This window comes from Girardinichthys multiradiatus, chromosome 9 (genome assembly GCF_021462225.1).
Source record: "Girardinichthys multiradiatus isolate DD_20200921_A chromosome 9, DD_fGirMul_XY1, whole genome shotgun sequence".
NCBI classification, from domain to species: Eukaryota; Metazoa; Chordata; class Actinopteri; order Cyprinodontiformes; family Goodeidae; genus Girardinichthys; species Girardinichthys multiradiatus.
The window spans coordinates 36,759,911-36,778,420 of NC_061802.1; the positions used below are offsets into that span (position 1 = coordinate 36,759,911).

The following is an 18,510-nucleotide window of genomic DNA, read 5'->3' on the forward strand; positions in this document are numbered from 1 at the left end:
CTGAAAATAAAATTCTAAAAGTACACTTGCCTTCAGCAACTAAAAGTCAACACTTTGTGAAACCACAGTTTCACCTGTAGGTGTTTTGGGGTCTGCCTCAACCAAATCTACACATTTAGAAATTAGAAATTTATCCCATTTCTTTTTTACAAAATCACTAAAGCTCAGTCAGATTGGACATACAGCTTCTAAACCATCATTTCGAGTCTTGCCTTAGATTTCTAAATTGATTTGGAACTGGACTTTGACTGGGCCATTCTGACATGTAAACATGACCAACTCTGACCTACCACTCTGTGCATGCCAAAAAAAGCTTTTTAATCATCCCCCTAGTTTGCTGTGAAGTGTATAATAGTTGTGCTGTAAAGTGCTTCTCCCTTCTGAGCTTTGGATCTCTCTGAAGTTAGGTTTACAGTTGTGTTATACCCATTTGGATTTTTGAAAGATGAAACAAACCGTGCTCCATGAAATGTTTACAGATTAGGACATGGATTTACAGCCTAATCCTGCCTCAAACCCTCTCAACAACTTTCTCCCTGACCTGCCTGCTGTGTTCCCTGGTCTGGTCTGGTCTGGTCTGGTCTGAGGACTTTACTGAACGGCTGGGTTTATACTGAGAACAAATTACACGTGTAGACCTTATTTACCAATTAGATGACATCTGAAGACAAGTGGTTACACTGGATTTTTTAGGGGTATCCGAGCAAAATGCGCTAAATCCAAATGTCATGGTGTTTGTTAGTGAGACCCTTGTGCAGGCAAAAAGTACGGACAGCTGAGGAAGGCTCAAATGGTTTATTGACACAAGAGAAAAGGTTATTTTTCTCCAGGTTCAGGAGCAGGTTCCAGGTTGACGCTGAGGAGGAGAGGTAGGTGCTTATTGTATGAAGAAAGTTTCATAATTTGCAATGAGGATTTGAGAGCAAGTTAGAGTCCTACTGTTGTCGGAGTCGTGGAGTTTTCCAGGATAGAGGTCAGTATCCCCGCAGAGACTGAGGGTGGCAGGTTGTGGTGTGAGAAGCGAATTGTTGATGATGTTTTGTTTCTTGTTCCAGGAGGGAGATGGAGATGATGGTGGAGTGTTGGAGGGTGGACAGGCAGGTGCATAATGATGTCAGTATATGGAGAGGTCCAGGCTGTAGGTTCGGGGTGGGAAACCAGAAGGAGCGGTGAGGAGATTGTTAGGAGGAGATTCAGAGGTGAGTTTGCCAGCGAACTTTGGGAAACAAGGAGGCACAAGACTGAAGACCAGAGGACAGACTGTGGAATAGAACACTTCTTCCTAGAAGGAGGACACACGGGGTACACTCGGAACATAAAGAGTTAAAGCGCAAAACAAGGTAGAGGAGGCCTGATTACCTGTCTGAGAGTATCAATCTGGCTTCTGCCTCAGGGGATCCGCTCCTCTTCAAGTTCCTCTTGATTGGTCTGAATGAGCTCTAGCTGCGAGGACACACCTGCCGGTCACTCTGCAATCAGAGAGGTAAGGCGCACGCACACACACACACACACACACAGACACACACATACACAAACCTGCACACAGCCCTGTGGAAATGACAACCAATGTAGTTCACATTTTTCATAATTTAAAATTTTGATAAAAAGCATCATAGTTGTCTACTTCACTATGCACTTCCTACGCACAACTTTGTGTCAGTCAATGAGATAAAATCCCAATGAAATACCTTGTAGTTTGTACTGATAACGTGACATAATGTGAAAAACAAAAAAATGAATTCTTTTTACAAGGCACTACAAATGCCAAGTGGGACGGAGTAATAAAATCTGAACTTCAACAGTATTTCCTAACAATCAAATTATGATGTAGAGGCCTAAATGGCCGTGCTGTGGCGAGCATTTATACTGAAGACCATGAATGGTGCCGCAGAGATCATCAGTGTCACCCACTGCAAAGTTAAATCAATATCCAACACTTTAAAATAACAAGCCATAGCTTCATGGTTGTCCCAGAGCTTCTGAGTCGACATTTGAAAGACAACACAGAATAAAGCTTTGCTGAAGACTTGGCCTCCTTCTGTCAATGAGGCGAAGGCGGACGATGTGGGCTGTCATAAAGAAAACAAACAGGGAGGGAAAGTGTCATGTGCTTAATGTAGGAGCAAAGGGTTGTATTGAAGGTTGGGAAATTGCTTTAGCTGTGAGGTGAAATCTTATTTTGAGCACATAACCCTAGCTGTTTTTTCTCTCATTTTTAACAATCTAGTTTTTATTTATAGATATATGAAATAATGAGTGCGATTTACACTTTTTACCCTCTTGACCTTGAGTGTTCATACTATTTTTTGCAGGAAAAATCATTTGTGCTGTGTTGTTCTGAGCAGCTTCCAAGAAGTCTTCAATGTTTTTTTGAACTCCCTGTTACCTTCTAGATGAATTAGAAATTATCTTTCTGAAACAATCACTTTTTTCACCCTCAGAGATGTGTAGTTGTACAGGTATTCCTACAAATAATAAATCCTTAGGAGCAGATAGACTATTACCTCTCTGTAAATCAATGTCTCCACAGCTGACTTTATCTTCACCACTGTTGAATATTGACTTTTCTGGAGTTTGATTCAAGGAGTGACCCCTTTAATGTCAATTCATGCATTTGTTTGATGAAAATTCACATCCTATAGGATTAGACAAGTTTGGCTGTATAGTACGCTACATGGATAAAAAAGAGAAAGTCAGTCAGTTCTGTATTCAGAGATACAGTCATGTAAAAAAATAAGATACCCCATCAAAGTCTTTATTTAAAAAAAAAATGGACAAATGGATATTTCATTAGAATTTTAACAACATTTAAAAATGCAAGTAATATTTTGAAATAAAATTAGTTCAGATTGAATTTAAAAATCAATTTCAGGTGAGGAAAAATTTAAGACACCCCATTTATTCCCACTTAAAATGGTTTTAACACACAGAGCCACATTACATCAGGTACACATGATTCAAACCTGGTACCTTGGCATTTTGAAGGATGTTTGCTCTGTTTAAACCTCAGATGTTTAGTTTGGTGTACCTGATTGTTAATGTGATAGTCTATATGGTGAGCTCCAAAGAGCTGTCTGAGGCCATCTGAAAGAAGATTGTAGGATTCAAAGAGGCTAGGGAAAAACTTTTCAAGTGCAAGACATTGAAATCGACTGCCAACATGCCAAGGTCCGGTTGTCCAAGCACATTCACCCTGAAAGCACAAGATGCTAAAACAAGTCTCCAAATACCTAAACATGCCATCACAGAACCTACATAAAGCTCTTGCTATTGTTAATGTTCATACAATCAAAAAGAAACAGTACAAATTTCAATTTCCACAGGAGGTGTGCAAGGAGGAAACGTTTGCTCTTTGAGAAAAACGTGAAGGCCAGACTGATGTTTGTCTGGGAGAATGTAGACAAATCAGGACCTCTGGAATAAGGTTCTTTGGACAGATGAGTTCTTTGATCATATCTGGGTCTCATTGAGATGCTGTGGGGTGACTTGAAACAGTCTGTACATCCAAGAACGCCCCTCATGAGTGGGGCAAACTTTCCTCAGATGTCTGGGACTGAAGTTATTTCAGTTAAAGGGGTTAACACTAACTATTAGTGCATTGTGTACCCTAACTTTTCCCTCAGCTAGAAAATACAAAATGATTTTTGATGTTGTTTTTTTTTATTTAATGAGGAAAACAAGTTTTTGCATGTAGGAAATTTTAGAAAATATAGAAATCAACCTCTTTCATCTTTATTCACCTTTTGCAATGTTTTGCTCAGAGCTGCCTTCAAGGCTCGGCAACCTTGTAACTATGCCCAACCAAAAAACATTTCATAATACCTGGCACCTGAAAATGCTTATCTGACAGTAAATAAACTCTGACAACAATGACTAAAATCCCAAATACAAGTCTGTGAACTGTTGCTTTTATTAATACAAACTTACTCAGAACAGGGAGTACTGTAGATGTTATTTTTAATTCATGGTAAATTAATCAAATAAATAGATTGCAAATATGTATATAAAACAAAACTTAAATACAAAGCTTGTTTTTACAAACGCATATTTCCTTGATCAAAGCTACTCCTCATTCCAACCTCTGCCCCTATTATAGTCATTTTTTAAACAGCATTTATAATTACATTTAAATTGTTGGGCTGCACAAAGTTGCATCCCCGGGATCAGGAGTTTGATGCAAACTAATACTGGTTTTCATGTAATATTAAAAGCATCAGTTCTTTTTAAGCTCATATCAGATTTTCACCAGATTTCCTTAAATTAGCTGACAGTTTACAATTCTTTTGCAAATTTAATCAGTGCTGCAATGTAATCCATAGGTAGATCTGACTACTGGCTTCACATATAAGTAAATGGAAAAAAGAGTTCATGAGAAAAAAGATAAAATCATCCTAAAATATAATGAGTAATTCATAGTCAAAAGTTTGCAGATCCCTATGAAGCCACGCTGCTTTTGTCCTCCACGGTGATGTCACTGGCGCCGTGAACCTGTGTGAGTTGCTTGCAGTCTAAAGAAACCAGTAATTTCCTCGGTCCGGGAAGGCCGGGGACAAAGTCCTGTACGAGGGAGACAGAGGCATGTCTGCCAATATCTCTGCAGGAAGAACAGGAAATGACAGTAGCAGTCACAAAAGGGAAAGATACACTGGGTCATAAAAAAGTACCCAGACCAATATTAAGTATATGTTTTTCTGACTCACCCAAATTCAATTTTCCTTGCAGCTAGAAGGCCTGTTCCTTCCAAGTGAAATATTACTGCTTTCAGCACCTGGGGTAGAGGGTTTGTAAAAGAAATCTCCACTACCATCATCTCCCCTACAACAGCCTTTCCAATTGGCTGTGTGGTGGTAAAACAGGGACACAACAAAATCAGTGGTAGAAATGGATCTTCTGCTCAGTGAGTATTTCCTGACCTTCTGTGTTTCTTACCTTTATGATGAGGTCTGGGGTCCTGAGTCGGAAGCTGAACTGGGTGGCCAGGACCTGCTGAGTTTCTTTAACCCTGCCTGAAAGTGTTAGCATCAGGGCGGCCTGATCTATCACCTGATCCTTGTACATGTTGTACTCCAATTCCCAAGCCAAATCATTTTCTGTCAGCAAAATATTGGCAGAAAAAAGATAATCGGTGTTTAGGTTAGCAGGCTGTAGCACCTCAGGATGGTGGAATTTGTTGTTCTTGGACAAAGAAAGTTTGATGGTTTTGCCCAAAAAACAGTTTGTGTTTAGCTAGTGAAACTATAGATGGTGGTTTTTACATCACATTCTGCTGCCTTGCAAAAGTATTCAAACCCCTTCAAATTTCTCTCATGTCACATTAAAAGCTTCAGTGTGTTTTATGGGAATTATCTGTGCCAAACCAAAACTAACTAGTGCCTAATGGCAAAGTGGATTTTTAAAATTCTTTTTTTACAAAAAAACAATCTGAAAAGTGAGGCGTACATTTTAATTCAGCCCCTTTGGCTCAATACTATGCAGAAACCCCCTTGTTGCATCTAAATGTATGTCTGCACCAGCTTTAGACATAGAGACACATTTCTACCCATTTTACCTTAAGGTCAGTCAGGATGATCAGGAAGATAAAGAGTGTCTGAAAACAGCATTTTTATGTTTTGTCAAAGATTTTCAGTGAGATTTAGGTCTGGACTTTGATTGGGCCATTTTAACACATTCAGTGAGCTCCATTACATTCAGTGAGCTCTGGCTGTATACTACGAGGTGAACATCACTGCCCCCAATCCACCTACACACCCAAGCTCAAGTATTTTGCCGCTGCTGAGAAAAAAATACCAACATTGATGTTGCCACTGACATGGTTCGTATGGAGGATGTTGTATTCCATGTTAATTTTCCACCACACATGGCCTATTGCTCCTAGGCCAAACAGTTTGGTTTTGATTTCAACCATGTAGAGATGTTCGAAACTTGTTATTTAGTTTCATAATCTAACCTACAACAAACTCTTTATCAAACAGCTGTATTTGTTCTATGATTAAATTACACACAAGTGGACATTGAAGACATCCGCTTGCTTTCAATTATATTTGAGGAGAGTAAAGAAGGCTGAATACAAATTCACACTTTTTGGATTTTTGTTTCTAAAAAAAATTTATGGTTTTCCTTCCACTTCACAATTGTTCACTGCTTTTTCTTGACATGTTATTAAAAAAAAACAAAAGATAAAAAAAACCAAATCAAGTTTGTCGATGTAATGTACCAAAATGTGAAACAGTCCAAAGAATATGAACACTTTTGAAAGGCACTTGATGAGGAACCCCAACTTACCCTCGTTAGGCAGAAGTTCCACATCTGCTTTGTCTTTTTTCACTGTATCTTTGTAGACTCCAGTGTAGTACATGATAGCTAACTGGCTGTGCAAGGTAACAGTACGCTTCTCTGAACTCATATTCTTCAACCTTATAGTCAACTCTGCATCCGCCCCAATTTTGGGACCATCACCCTCCAAGATCACTTCTACAGTGACATCTTCGGCTGTTGGAGATGAGTAGGCGGCTGCTTTGGAGCCGTAGCGACATGCGATTTCCACAGCAATACGTTCCTCCTCTGACCCTAATTAAAAAAAAGGAATTTTAAGCAAATTCAAAATCACTTAGTTACATGATTTATGACATCAGCTTGAGTCCTATTTCTTTGATTAGTAGTGTTTTGGTTGTACCTTCTGGGTGTTTGTAAAGGTGTGTGATATCATTGCGTTCATCTGAGCCCACAGCCTTGGTGCTGATAGAGTGACCCACAGCGTTTTTCTCATTGTAGACTTGACTGAAGGTACCATCTTTGATCTTCTGCCAGTATATTTTATCACTATTCACCTGAAAATGTGTGGGGAGAGGTAAGGGACTGGGCTAGTCCTTGATATATTTCGCTTTATCATTCTTAAAATATTACAAAACCTAATTTATTTTGTAATTAAAAATACAGATCTAACAAACCTCAGCAAACACAAAGGCGCTGTCATGTTTGAGGTAGACCTGACCATTGCGGACAGCAGCGAGGGAAGCAGGGCCACAGCGAAATGTGCCCTGACTGGTTTCCTGTGGCGTGCCATCAACAGCTTGCCAGCCTCCGTTGCCAGGAGGCAAGTCTGGACGAGCCATCCAGCAATCGGTCCATACATGGAAGTTCCTACAGAAAAGGGGAAATGTACTAAATTTACAGGTTTTGGGTGTTGGTTAAGAAGCCATGTATATTATGAAGTCTGACATACCAGATAGAGTCTGTATTAAGATAGGTTATAGGCTCCATTTCCTCGTCCAGGTAGACATCGGTTGTTAAGGAGACATCTGTATCATGTGCTGAGCTAAAGTTGGTCACCGTTCGAGCAGGAATGCCTAAACACCGCAACACTATAATAGCACACCAGTGGTTAGCATCTATGCAAGACAGGCTTCTCACATAATGTCGGTAGATCAATCAAAAGAATGCATCAACTGACCTGTAGTAAAGACACCACCAAAGACCCAGCACTGGCCGTACTTAACGGGTGTGCCCTTGTTTTTATAGTATTCATTGATGATTTCCACACTTCCACTCCACACAGTGGGGGACGTTCCCAGTGAATAGTCTCCTGACCAGTTTCCTTCTATAACACCAAGGTCATTAGGGGAGTTTACCTAGAAATCAAGATATAATTACAACTTCTGATTTAAAGCTGTAGTGTGAGTTGTGCACAAGTAATTATGAGTGCTGTTCACTTTTTGAGAACTTTAAGGTAAAGAATGCTGTTTTTTACATGACAAAGTGAATGCAACTCACTCTGGTGTCACTTAAAAGCATTCTATTTGGGAACAAATGAAAGATGTACACATCATTTTTTAAGGGTAAGCTTTTGATATTTTTTGCTTAAAAGAGCTATAACATTTTCCCTCCAAGATGAGAGCTGGCTTACTGCTGTGTTTGTATTTGAGCAGCATTGTATTGTAGGGGGTTTATTATTAATAACACGTGATTCTCTCCTAGCTATAAACGGGATTGTACAACTTTCTTTCCTAAAACCTTCATTTAAACTTAACGCTTAGGCTCACACCATCAAAATTAAAAGATTAAACTAAGTCTTTTATATTTTAATTTTCACCCCAATTTTATTGTTTTTAGGTGGATGTGAGTTTACAGCTCCAGCAGTGAAAGACAGAGTAATGATGTTGCAGCTAAATGCATACTTTCACTTCTAACTTTTCTTTCAGACAGGTACAGGTAACTGACCAAAATAACAAGTCAGATGTCTGTAATTTACACGAGTGATGTTTTATCAGCTGGCTTGCCCAAACAGACATAGCAATGAGCAATTGACCTGATTTCAACATAGAACACACATGTAGCCTGAGTTAACTCTAAATGTAGCCCTTGTCTATATCTTCAGTATGTATTTCCTTTAGGTTTAGGCCATAGAAAACTGCCTGGTTCAAAGTGGTATAAGTTTAGACTTAGAACATTTGTCAGGTCCTCAGAAAAACTGTAAATCATGCAAAAATATCAGTAACCCCAAACTCAAACTCAAAGACAGCTTTGTTAGATTCATTATGAAAGAGTTTCATTGTTCAAACTTGTGATATTGCAGAGAAAATAAGTGTGGAAAAAAACTTGAGGAAATAGTGGTAAATATGACTATTTCTACATTTGTACTGTACTGGCAGATGGAAACAACACATATTGAAACCTGAAACATCATTAAACATTGAAGATATGCTGGCTGCACACTGACAAGATGCTTTTTGGAAATTACCAGTAGAAAGTTGTTTGTTTTCATGGAAGAAAAATGTGAGTTGTTAAACATGAATTGTAAAGTAAAAACGTTCATAGCCCAACAGCACCAAGGTACCTTTTATACAGATAATGTAGTTGTGATCAGAACATCTCCAAGACAAATGAGAAACAGAGTTTACTTTGTTTTTTAAAAATAAAGGTTTCTTACAACATTAAAACAATGACTGCTACACACTGGTCCTCGTCTTATATATTGTTGCACATATATTCAAATTCAATTCAAAAATACTTTATTAATAGCAAAGAGAAATTAAATGGTGTTATAGCTCATCTTGTAAATGTGTCTTCAAAAAGTTGTTGTAGATGCTAATGGCTGTGGGCAGGAAGGATCTCCTGTCTGTCTTACAGCAGAGCTGAAGAAGCCTCTGACTGAAGACACACTTGTTGTAGGACAGTCTGATGAAGAGGATGCTTAGGGTTCTCCATAATGTTCTTCATTTTATGAAGAATCCTTCTATGCACAATGATCTCCAGAGGAGTCCCCAGAACAGAGCCAGCTTTCTTTATCAGCTTGTTGAGCTTTTGTAAGTCTCTGGCTCTGATGCTGCAAACACTGAAGGTCCTAAGCCTACTCAAGAAGTACAAGATAGATAGATAGATAGATAGATAGATAGATAGATAGATAGATAGATAGATAGATAGATAGATAGATAGATAGATAGATAGATAGATAGATAGATAGATAGATAGATAGATAGATAGATAGATAGATAGATAGATAGATAGATAGATAGATAGATAGATAGATAGATAGATAGATAGATAGATAGATAGATAGATAGATAGATAGATAGATAGATAGATAGATAGATAGATAGATAGATAGATAGATAGATAGATAGATAGATAGATAGATAGATAGATAGATAGATAGATAGATAGATAGATAGATAGATAGATAGATAGATAGATAGATAGATAGATAGATAGATAGATAGATAGAGTTTTTGTTGTTTGTTTAAAGTTGTGAACTTCCTCCCACCTTCCAACAACATGGATGTTAATCAGTCTTTCTAAATTCCCCTTAGGCCTGACTATATACGTGTGTGCATCATTATTTGTCCTTTGTGTCCCTGAGTGGCACTGTGAGGATGGACTGGCATCTAGTCCAGGGTCCTGCTGAAAGACTGTTGGAGTTTTGACCCGTGACCCTGCAATATTTTATCAGGCATAGGAAGTAAAAGGGAAGGACAGAGGCTATGGTGTCATTTTGCAGAAAATGGAAAACTCTGGACCGCTGAAGAAAGGCAATAACTCTATTTTCAATCACATACAATTTCAGTGCTGCCATCTGAACAGAGCATTGTCAGGAAATATTTGATGTAAGTACAGCCATGCTTTTGCTGTCAGAGTAAATGAAACAATATGGCTTTGCTTTTAGGATGGAGAAGAAAAAACATTGTTTACAGTCACAAAGCAATTCTATGAGATTCAGAAACACAGACGGGCCATGATCTAATTAATTATTAAAACAGCTGTGACATACAAGAAAGGTAAAAGATATTTACCAGGAAAATGTGATTGTTTGCTCTTGAATGTGCTTGATCAGTCTGCATTGCTGGAAGCACACTTTAAAGTGCACACTATGCTAGCACGTGGATGTTTGGTAGTTATAGACTTTTTACATTCATCTGATTAAAGTAAGCATTACAATAATGGATATGTATGTCATAAAAGAATTCGAGAATTTTCACCCATTAGATGCACAAATAAGTCAACATCAGAATTAGGAAAAAAAGGCTTTCAAATTAGTGGGAACATGGACTTATAAATAAGTCAAATAAAAGAAAATATTTATAGTCAAACTCTATCTTTAAGTCAAACTGGAACAAAGATACCATATGAAACTGTGACACTTAAACAGAAGCATCCCGAATTAAGAAAATGAACAAAAACTCAGAAAAACTATTAAAAGCACTTTAATATGCTTTAATTTTATGTATAATTAAGAGCATCATGAAAACTCCCTGTATAGACTAGTGAAGAAGCTTTTATCATTATAAGAATAAGAATGAATAAAGCTATTGTGAAAAAGTGTAAAATAGCACATTTAACATTTAGGCATCCAGAGAAATGTCTCTACACAGGAGTAAAGGCTGAACAAAATACTCCTAGCCTGAATCTTCTAGCCCTGGGGCAACCTTGCTTTAGACAGTATTCTGAAGTGGAAATCACTCCTCAGGCTCAGAAACACTTCTAAAATCCAAGGGGAGTAAATCTCACTGCTGTTCACAACTACATGTTAAAACTTTGCCCCGCAAAGAACAATAACTGGCTCAAACAACCTTAAATTTACTGTTTATATATGGCTTTTGTTTTATGATGTAGATGCTCTAATGTTGGACTGCCTGTCAGTGTAGTAAAAATGAGAGTCTGTACATCTGTTTATCTGTTTGTCCCTTGTAAGTCCCTATTTAGGTCCTTACACAGCGTACCATTTTGGAATGATGGCTGGTTTGTTTGGAAGGCTTTAAGGATAAAAAGCTGCTTTCTCACCATGGCTGAGAGGATTCGTGTCACATTAACTGGGTCTCCCCAACCAGAGTTTGGAGTCCGACTCCTTTCCAGGATGAAGAGGCAAGCAGCAAGGATCCCATCATTAAACTTGGAGTAGCACAGAATATAAGTCAATTTTGCTGGTTTCTGCTGTTGTCATCAAACACTGATAATGCAAATAATCCCACAGCATCTTCACCTGTCCGTAGTTCCATGTCCTCGCTCCAATCTGATACTCTGTGCCGTAGTAGATCTTTCCGACATCGTTAAGCACATACTCCTGCCTCTCTGCTTCAGAGTCCATGAAAACGGAGTCATCTGGGAAACCAAGTAAGAACAATTAGCCAAGTTAGACCTTAAAAATATTACATTAAATAAAGGTTAGACATTAGTGAAAATTATTTGGCCAGGCAGTAAATAATTATCATTTCTTTCAACCATGGCGTCTGGCATCCTGGCAGAGTTTAGCATTTATTTATGTTTTTATTTTGGTTTTTCTTATCAATGTGAATATGCTTCATTTTATGCTCCAGCCCACCTGTGAGCGTTTTGTTTGAATTATTGCCGAACAGATTTCCTAATCATGCATACATTAAAAACACATCTCTGCCTCCTACACGTTTCTTTAGAAATGTAGAGCTGTGGCTGTGAAGAGATAAAATGCTTGTGAGATCTCCTGTGTGGCACGGAGACCCACGCAGTCGCAGTCAATAAAGCATTTGATGTCTTTTAACAGTTTTGTAATTTTGCAGTTATCACTGCTTACATTTTTTACTGAGAAATGTTTTCAATGGCCGACTGACAAAGGATGACATTGTGGTTACAGTAACCCCTCTCAAAGCTCTAGTTACAAGTCTTATTAAAATTTTATGCATAATTTATGGATCATTGTGATGTGGAAGAAAAAGGTACATGGTTTTCAAGTGGATTTAGGTCTGTACTTTGACTGGGCCAGTCTAACATAAATATGCATTGACATTAACCATTTTATTTTACCTTGCTATATGCTATATAAGGGGCTCGTCCTGCTTGAAGGGTGACCTAGTAGGTCCTTTAATAAGATTGTACAAAATTTGACTCAATTCTTGATTCACTGTGACCACTTTCCTGTTCTTGTTGAAAAGAGCCTCCCAGCAGCATGATACTGCCACTGCCATGTTTTGTGATACGTTCAGGTTGATCTGGAGTCCCAATTTTCTTCTTGTAGGTAAAAATTTAAAAATATTTTGGTCTCATCATATCTGCACCTTCGTTCACATATGCGGTGTCACGTTACGTACACGATGAAATGTTCAAAAACTTGGAATATTGCAATATAGCCTAATCCTGCCTAAGAATACTAAACACATATTTTGATGTAGGTCTATCAGAGTAAATGCGAATATATACAAATGCACATTTTTGTAAAATAGTTCAAAAACCATGCTGCCACTTTGTGTTACTCAATTTCATAAACTCCACTGAAATTTGTTTTACATGGACAGAATTTGTACAGTGCTTTTAGAGTCATGCTGGCCACTCAAAGCTAGATGAGGTTTGGGATTACTTCCTCTACAATGCTGAATTGTCTTAGATTACCTTCACACCAGGGATTGAACAACATGTAGATGTCATTGGCAGGGTCGTGTGTAAAAGTGTCCTGGCCATTCGCACAAGTTGTTCCCACAGTGAGCTGGTATCTGCCAATGACAGCTGTGGGTGGCGAATTCACACACAGCTTTATCCTCCTGTCCTCCTGCTTGACAACCGCAGCCTCCCAGCGACCGTCCTCCAGCTCCTCCACTAGAGGGACAATGACATGGGTTCCCTTTGACACTGCAGGGAGGGGTCCTAAATACAAACCATATATACATATGTGAAAGGTATGACTGATTTACTAACATGTTGAAATGGAATCTAAGCTTTCGTTTGAGTCAGTTCAGTTAGGGTGCTGTACTTTTTCACCCCAGTTGAAGCCACACCTCAATACCAAATAAACAGAAACTAAACAGGCACAGAATACTTAATGTACTATCTTGAAAAGGTGCACACACACACACACACACACACGTTTTCATATCCTTATTGAGACCTTCCATTGTCTTACCCTAAACCTAACTCTTACCAGTATACACCTTACCTTAAACTCAATTCATATCTTAGTCCTGCACCAAACCATCAACCCACATATCCCATTTGCCCTTATGTGGACGAGGCAAAATGTCCACACAATGTTGGTTTTCCGTCAGGGATTGATCCACACAATGTTATATACATGCGCACACAGACAAATATTATGTCTTCTGAACTTTACAAAGACTTTCATTCATTTTCCAATCATTTCTATGGCTTAACCCTATACCCAACCTAAACTCAATTCACACTGTAACAAATGCTAGAACACACACACGCAACCCTACACACACCTGATGTGAGAAAAAGAACCTCACAGCAGCTCTGCTACAATGTTTGCACAAAGGCAACAGTTTTCTCCAGATTAGTGTCAATGTGCAGTCGTGTTATTGATCTATTAAGGCACTACATGATTTCCTAGTCTTTTTTATACATTTAAATTCTGTATTACCATATTAACAAAACAGTGTTTCTATCTTCTCTGTAATAAATCCTCACACAGTTTGTAGCTTTAGTTTTGTGTAGTGTAAAAAACTTGCAGCTTTCTATGACTGTCACCCGGTTTCCTCCAGGGTGTGACCGTGTCTTAGATGCTGTTTTCAAATAACAAGGCAAAACCAGTTTGCTCTGTTTCAGTTCCGTCAGGAAATGCTACACATTCTCTACTTCAGCTGTGGATAGGCATGCAACTGCTCAGGTGTAAAAACGGAAAATTTCTCGTAATAAAATGAACAAAACAAATGAAGCATCCATTGTGCATGTAGGCACATCACCTGCTGGATTACACTGAGAAAGAAGCGTAAACACTGAAGGGAGATAGGCAGCATATTGAGCCGCCGACTCAGTGAAGCAGCAGCTGTGCACCACCAGGCAGAGAAACAGAGATGGACTCTCTGGTGGGAAAATCATTAAATTGGACACCAAGTATTGCAGAAAAGCAAACTGATCAAAGCAACAGTGGTATGAACGTGCATCTAAAAGGTCAAAGTTTCCCTGTAATACAAAGTTCAGAATTCTAAATACATTGCCTGTTCTTTGACCATTTTGCAAATTTTTTAACATTATAACCACAATCTCCACAAATTATGTTGCTGATATACCCCAAAAGACTTGCAGCTGTAATTCCAGCAATGCTTTAGTAGATTTGTAGTGGTAAAACATATATTAAAGTATGCTATTTCCTTTCATTTCCAATTATGCTCTACTTTGTGTATGTCTATCATACAATGTATGCAGTGTAGGTTGTGATTCCAAAGTGGAAAAGTTAAAAAGTTTGGCAAGTCACTGTATTTATTTATTTTGTTTGTTGTAAACTGTTGATCAAGTGCCTTGGACTCGGTGCTAAATAACGACTAAAATTGATAAGAAGGTTAAAATACCACAGTGACTTGACTTCTTTGAAAAATACATACCCCTCCTCCCATGCATGGTAAAATTAGTATTTGAGAGTATGAAGGGAGACGTGTTGAAGTAGAATTAAACTATTCCCCCTGTCTCCTGATTCAACAATCCTTTACCGAGCAGCTATTGGATGGAGCCCATTACCTACCCCATCTATCTCTGTAAATAAACTACTCTTCCTAGACACTTTCTTCACACACACACAGCTTTAAAGCTCAAATGCCAGCTTTGCATACAGCAATACCTCTTATCTTCATGAAATTATTAATTAGCCGCTCTTAGCTGATAGACTGTTTTCAAGCCTTTGAAAGCAGCACAAAGCCAGGGAGAACATTTAGCTGTTGGTGCCTTTCACCTGGGTTTTAGAAATAACTGTGTTTGTTTTTAACATGGCCTTTGATCTGCTTCCCTGCAGGGTAGCTTGTTTTTTAGAGCTAAAAGTGCTTGGCACGAGTTCTGTGTGCTGCAGGTACAGCAAGAAACAGAATTCTGGTTAAACAACAATGTGGTTGAATGAACATAGTTTTTTAACACGTAATCCATGGTACAAAAATAAGTTTTCTTTACTCACTTAACATTACAAGATGAATGTTCATCCTTGATGTTGTTATTTTTATGCATAACTAAATTATGGACTCAACAGGTTTGGACAATGTTCTTCTCATCTAAGCCTTCCGGACATGCTGGTTGCTAGAGTGGACACCTATTCATAACATGTTTTCTGGGATGTGTGCTGGTGATGATGGTATACTTGCATATGAGCTCTTAGACATACCTTACCAGTGCTTTTATATTTTGACAACCCCATGGCTACAAAAACATTGGTAATGGTGAATAAAACATTCAAGTAGGAGAAAAAACAGCTAAAATAATTGGTAAACCTCTATTATATAGATTTTATTTTGGAAAGAAAATGCAACACTAAATCCACTAAATTAAACATCAGTAACTGTTTCTGCAGTATTGTCACGTTCGAGTTTAGAGTCGGACCAAAGTGCAGACAAGAGCTGGGCAGTAACATGTTGTAAAGTTTTCAGCTTTATTTCCCGAAGTTTTCAAAGAAACGAAGCAAAGCACTGCAGATACAAACATAAGTCCAGATCCAAAAACTTACAAAGTTGGTTCTGCAGGAACATGGAAAACACAGCACAAATACGTGGGTAGTGAAGGGAAGGAACAAGCGCAGAACAAACAAAACCAGAGAACTTATGAACAGAGGGAAGTGGAGTATGGACCAATGAGAATGAGAGCTAGAAAATCAGGGGTGATGGAATTCAGGTGTGGACCAGGTTGTAGAGAATATTTATAAAGCAGTTAAGAATAGACTCAGAGAGCAAAGTGCTTAACAGATAAAAACAACATGTAAAACAATAAAATTCAAAGTTCAGAAAATACGAGGACATAAAACCAACATAAAACAACACAAGATCAAAATAAAACCAACACTCCATTAAGTATTAAAAGCCAGAGAGAAAAGATGTGTTTTTTGAAGAGATTTAAATGGCCAGGAGAGGATGCCTGCCTTTTGCACACGGGCAGATCATTCCAAAGTTTAAGACTGGCTAAAGAGAAGAACTGGTTCCTCTGAGTTTATGCTTGGCAACAAGTCAGCTGACCTAGGAGAACAAGGTGGCACGTAGGGCTGTAAAAGCTCAAGGTTATAGAGCAGGCAAGGAAAATCTTAAAATGGATCCTAACATTTATCGGCAACTACTGAAGTGAACTCATAACCGCTGAAATGTGTTCAAATTTGTGTGTATTTGTTAAAAGTCAAGTGAAGTCAAGTTTATTTATATAGCGCTTTTCAGCAACAAGGCACTCAAAGCGCTGTACATGAGGAAAAACATTACAATGATACAGGAAATCAAACACAGAAAAATAAATCAATGAAAAAGATGTGCAGCAGCATTTTGCACCATCTTCAGGTGTGTAATTAAAGACCTGCTGACTCCAAAATGAGGAGTGTTACAGTTACCCAGCCATGTGGTCACAAAGGCATGGATTACTGTCTCCAAGTGGTTTTCCGTGAGCATGGTCTTCATCTTGGCCAATTGCCGAACTCGAAACAGGCTGGACTTCCTGACAGTCTTGATCTGGCTGTCAAATATAAGCCAATTGTCTGTTTTTATAGCAGGATTTGTGGCTGTCAGCCTTAGAAAGTGGCCAAGACACCCCATGTCAAAACACAGGCCGTCTGATGTACCACTGAATAGGGGTTCAACAGAATTTGTGCAACCCTTAAGTGGCACATAGATTTGGCAGTCGTCTCCATAATAGTGAAAATACACATGGTTCTTTAGAAGAATGGATTCAAGTGGGAGGGGATAAAGAATAAAAAGAAGGGGGCCTAAAACTGAACCCTGAGGATCTCCATATAAAAGAGATGAAATGGAGGACACAAAGTCTCCCAGAGTTACACAAAAAGTTCAGTCTGTCAGATAAGACTTTATCCAGGCTGTGTGAAGTGTTTGTAAAAAGTGGTAACTTTTCAAAAGCGTGTCGAAGCAGTCCTTAAACAACCTAAAAAGATAGATATTTTCTAGAAATATACAAAACCAGAGTTTAACAAGGGGAATTAGGAGGCCTCAGAGGAGTGAAAATAAATAGCTAAATGAAGGAGGGATGAGAAAGGAGAATACAGAGAGATGAAATTAGGAATTCAGGAACAACAACTTTTGTTTCCAATAACTGCATTGAAAAACAGGAAAACATGTGGCCACTTTATATCATTTTAAGGTTTTCACTCACTTTATAATGCATTAGTTTGTCATATAAATGTTGCTTACAAATCTAAATATCTGTTAGGACAGGCAAGGATATTTTCTACTGCCTAAACACGACAGAGGACACATCCTAAATGACTTGTATAAAAAGGCAATAGAAAAATGAAATATAGTTTTAAAACATCATTTAGGTGCTTTTATTTGTATAGTAACAGTCATCATTTAAACATTTAAGTCATTTAATATATTTCCTTATTATTAAAAACTAAACATATAGGGAAGCGTTCAATCTTTGAACAGATCCACAGCCTTCCCTACATTAAAAGACATGCCGTAATTATTCTCATCCAGTGTCCAAGCTCTAATTGAGGGGTCTATCTTTGTATGTGTCCTCCAGCAGTCAACACAAGGCAGAGGAAAAACATGAGCTTCTCAGGCTGAAACACCTGCTATTGGGAGCATCTTGGGCAGGCTTGCTGCAAAGGGGGTTCTTGGGTTTGTAACAGACTGAATAACTGTATCTTTAAAACAGCAGCATAGCAACAGTGCCGTTACCAATGGTCCCCCTTCCTCTTTAATGAAAATGTACTGTATGGGATAGAATATATATCCTTCTCCTTCACACTGAAAATATTTGACCCACTGTAGGAATTGCAAGTACAAGCATTTAACTAGAAAAATTTGCATTTCCTGCAGAAATGCAGTGTGAATGCTGTAAGCTGAATTTTTAGCTGAAAGCTGGCAGAAACAAGCTGAAATTGACTAAAGATAATCTGCAGAAATTTAATGAATTAGAAGAAAACAGAAATGCTAAACTCCTCTTGAAAGCTGGCAGAAAGCGGCTAAGGTTGACAGCAGAATATTAGCTGAAATCTGATAAATTAGTAGAAATAGCAGAAACAGCAAAGAAAAACGGTCATCTGATCTGTTTAACCAGGAAGACTATTAGCTGTGAAACAACATAACAAGGTGATGTTATCTCCAAATTACTTGTTGAAAT

At 38.3% G+C, this 18,510-nt stretch overlaps 1 protein-coding gene across 1 annotated transcript in view; it reads right to left on the reverse strand.

Annotated features, from left to right (window-relative positions):
* Positions 1-3,892: 3,892 nt before the first annotated feature.
* The window catches only part of LOC124873222 (protein-glutamine gamma-glutamyltransferase K-like), a 39,071-nt gene continuing 24,453 nt past the window's right edge, over positions 3,893-18,510 (reverse strand). Inside the window, exons 4-14 of the mRNA XM_047373710.1 lie at positions 12,853-13,104; positions 11,474-11,592; positions 11,275-11,382; positions 7,451-7,628; positions 7,223-7,361; positions 6,948-7,140; positions 6,674-6,827; positions 6,283-6,567; positions 4,930-5,090; positions 4,701-4,837; positions 3,893-4,594 (exon numbers count right to left, since the gene is read on the reverse strand). Of these exons, the coding sequence (XP_047229666.1) occupies positions 4,435-4,594; positions 4,701-4,837; positions 4,930-5,090; positions 6,283-6,567; positions 6,674-6,827; positions 6,948-7,140; positions 7,223-7,361; positions 7,451-7,628; positions 11,275-11,382; positions 11,474-11,592; positions 12,853-13,104 (1,886 nt within the window). The 3' untranslated portion in view covers positions 3,893-4,434. The remainder of the gene's footprint in view (positions 4,595-4,700; positions 4,838-4,929; positions 5,091-6,282; positions 6,568-6,673; positions 6,828-6,947; positions 7,141-7,222; positions 7,362-7,450; positions 7,629-11,274; positions 11,383-11,473; positions 11,593-12,852; positions 13,105-18,510) is intronic.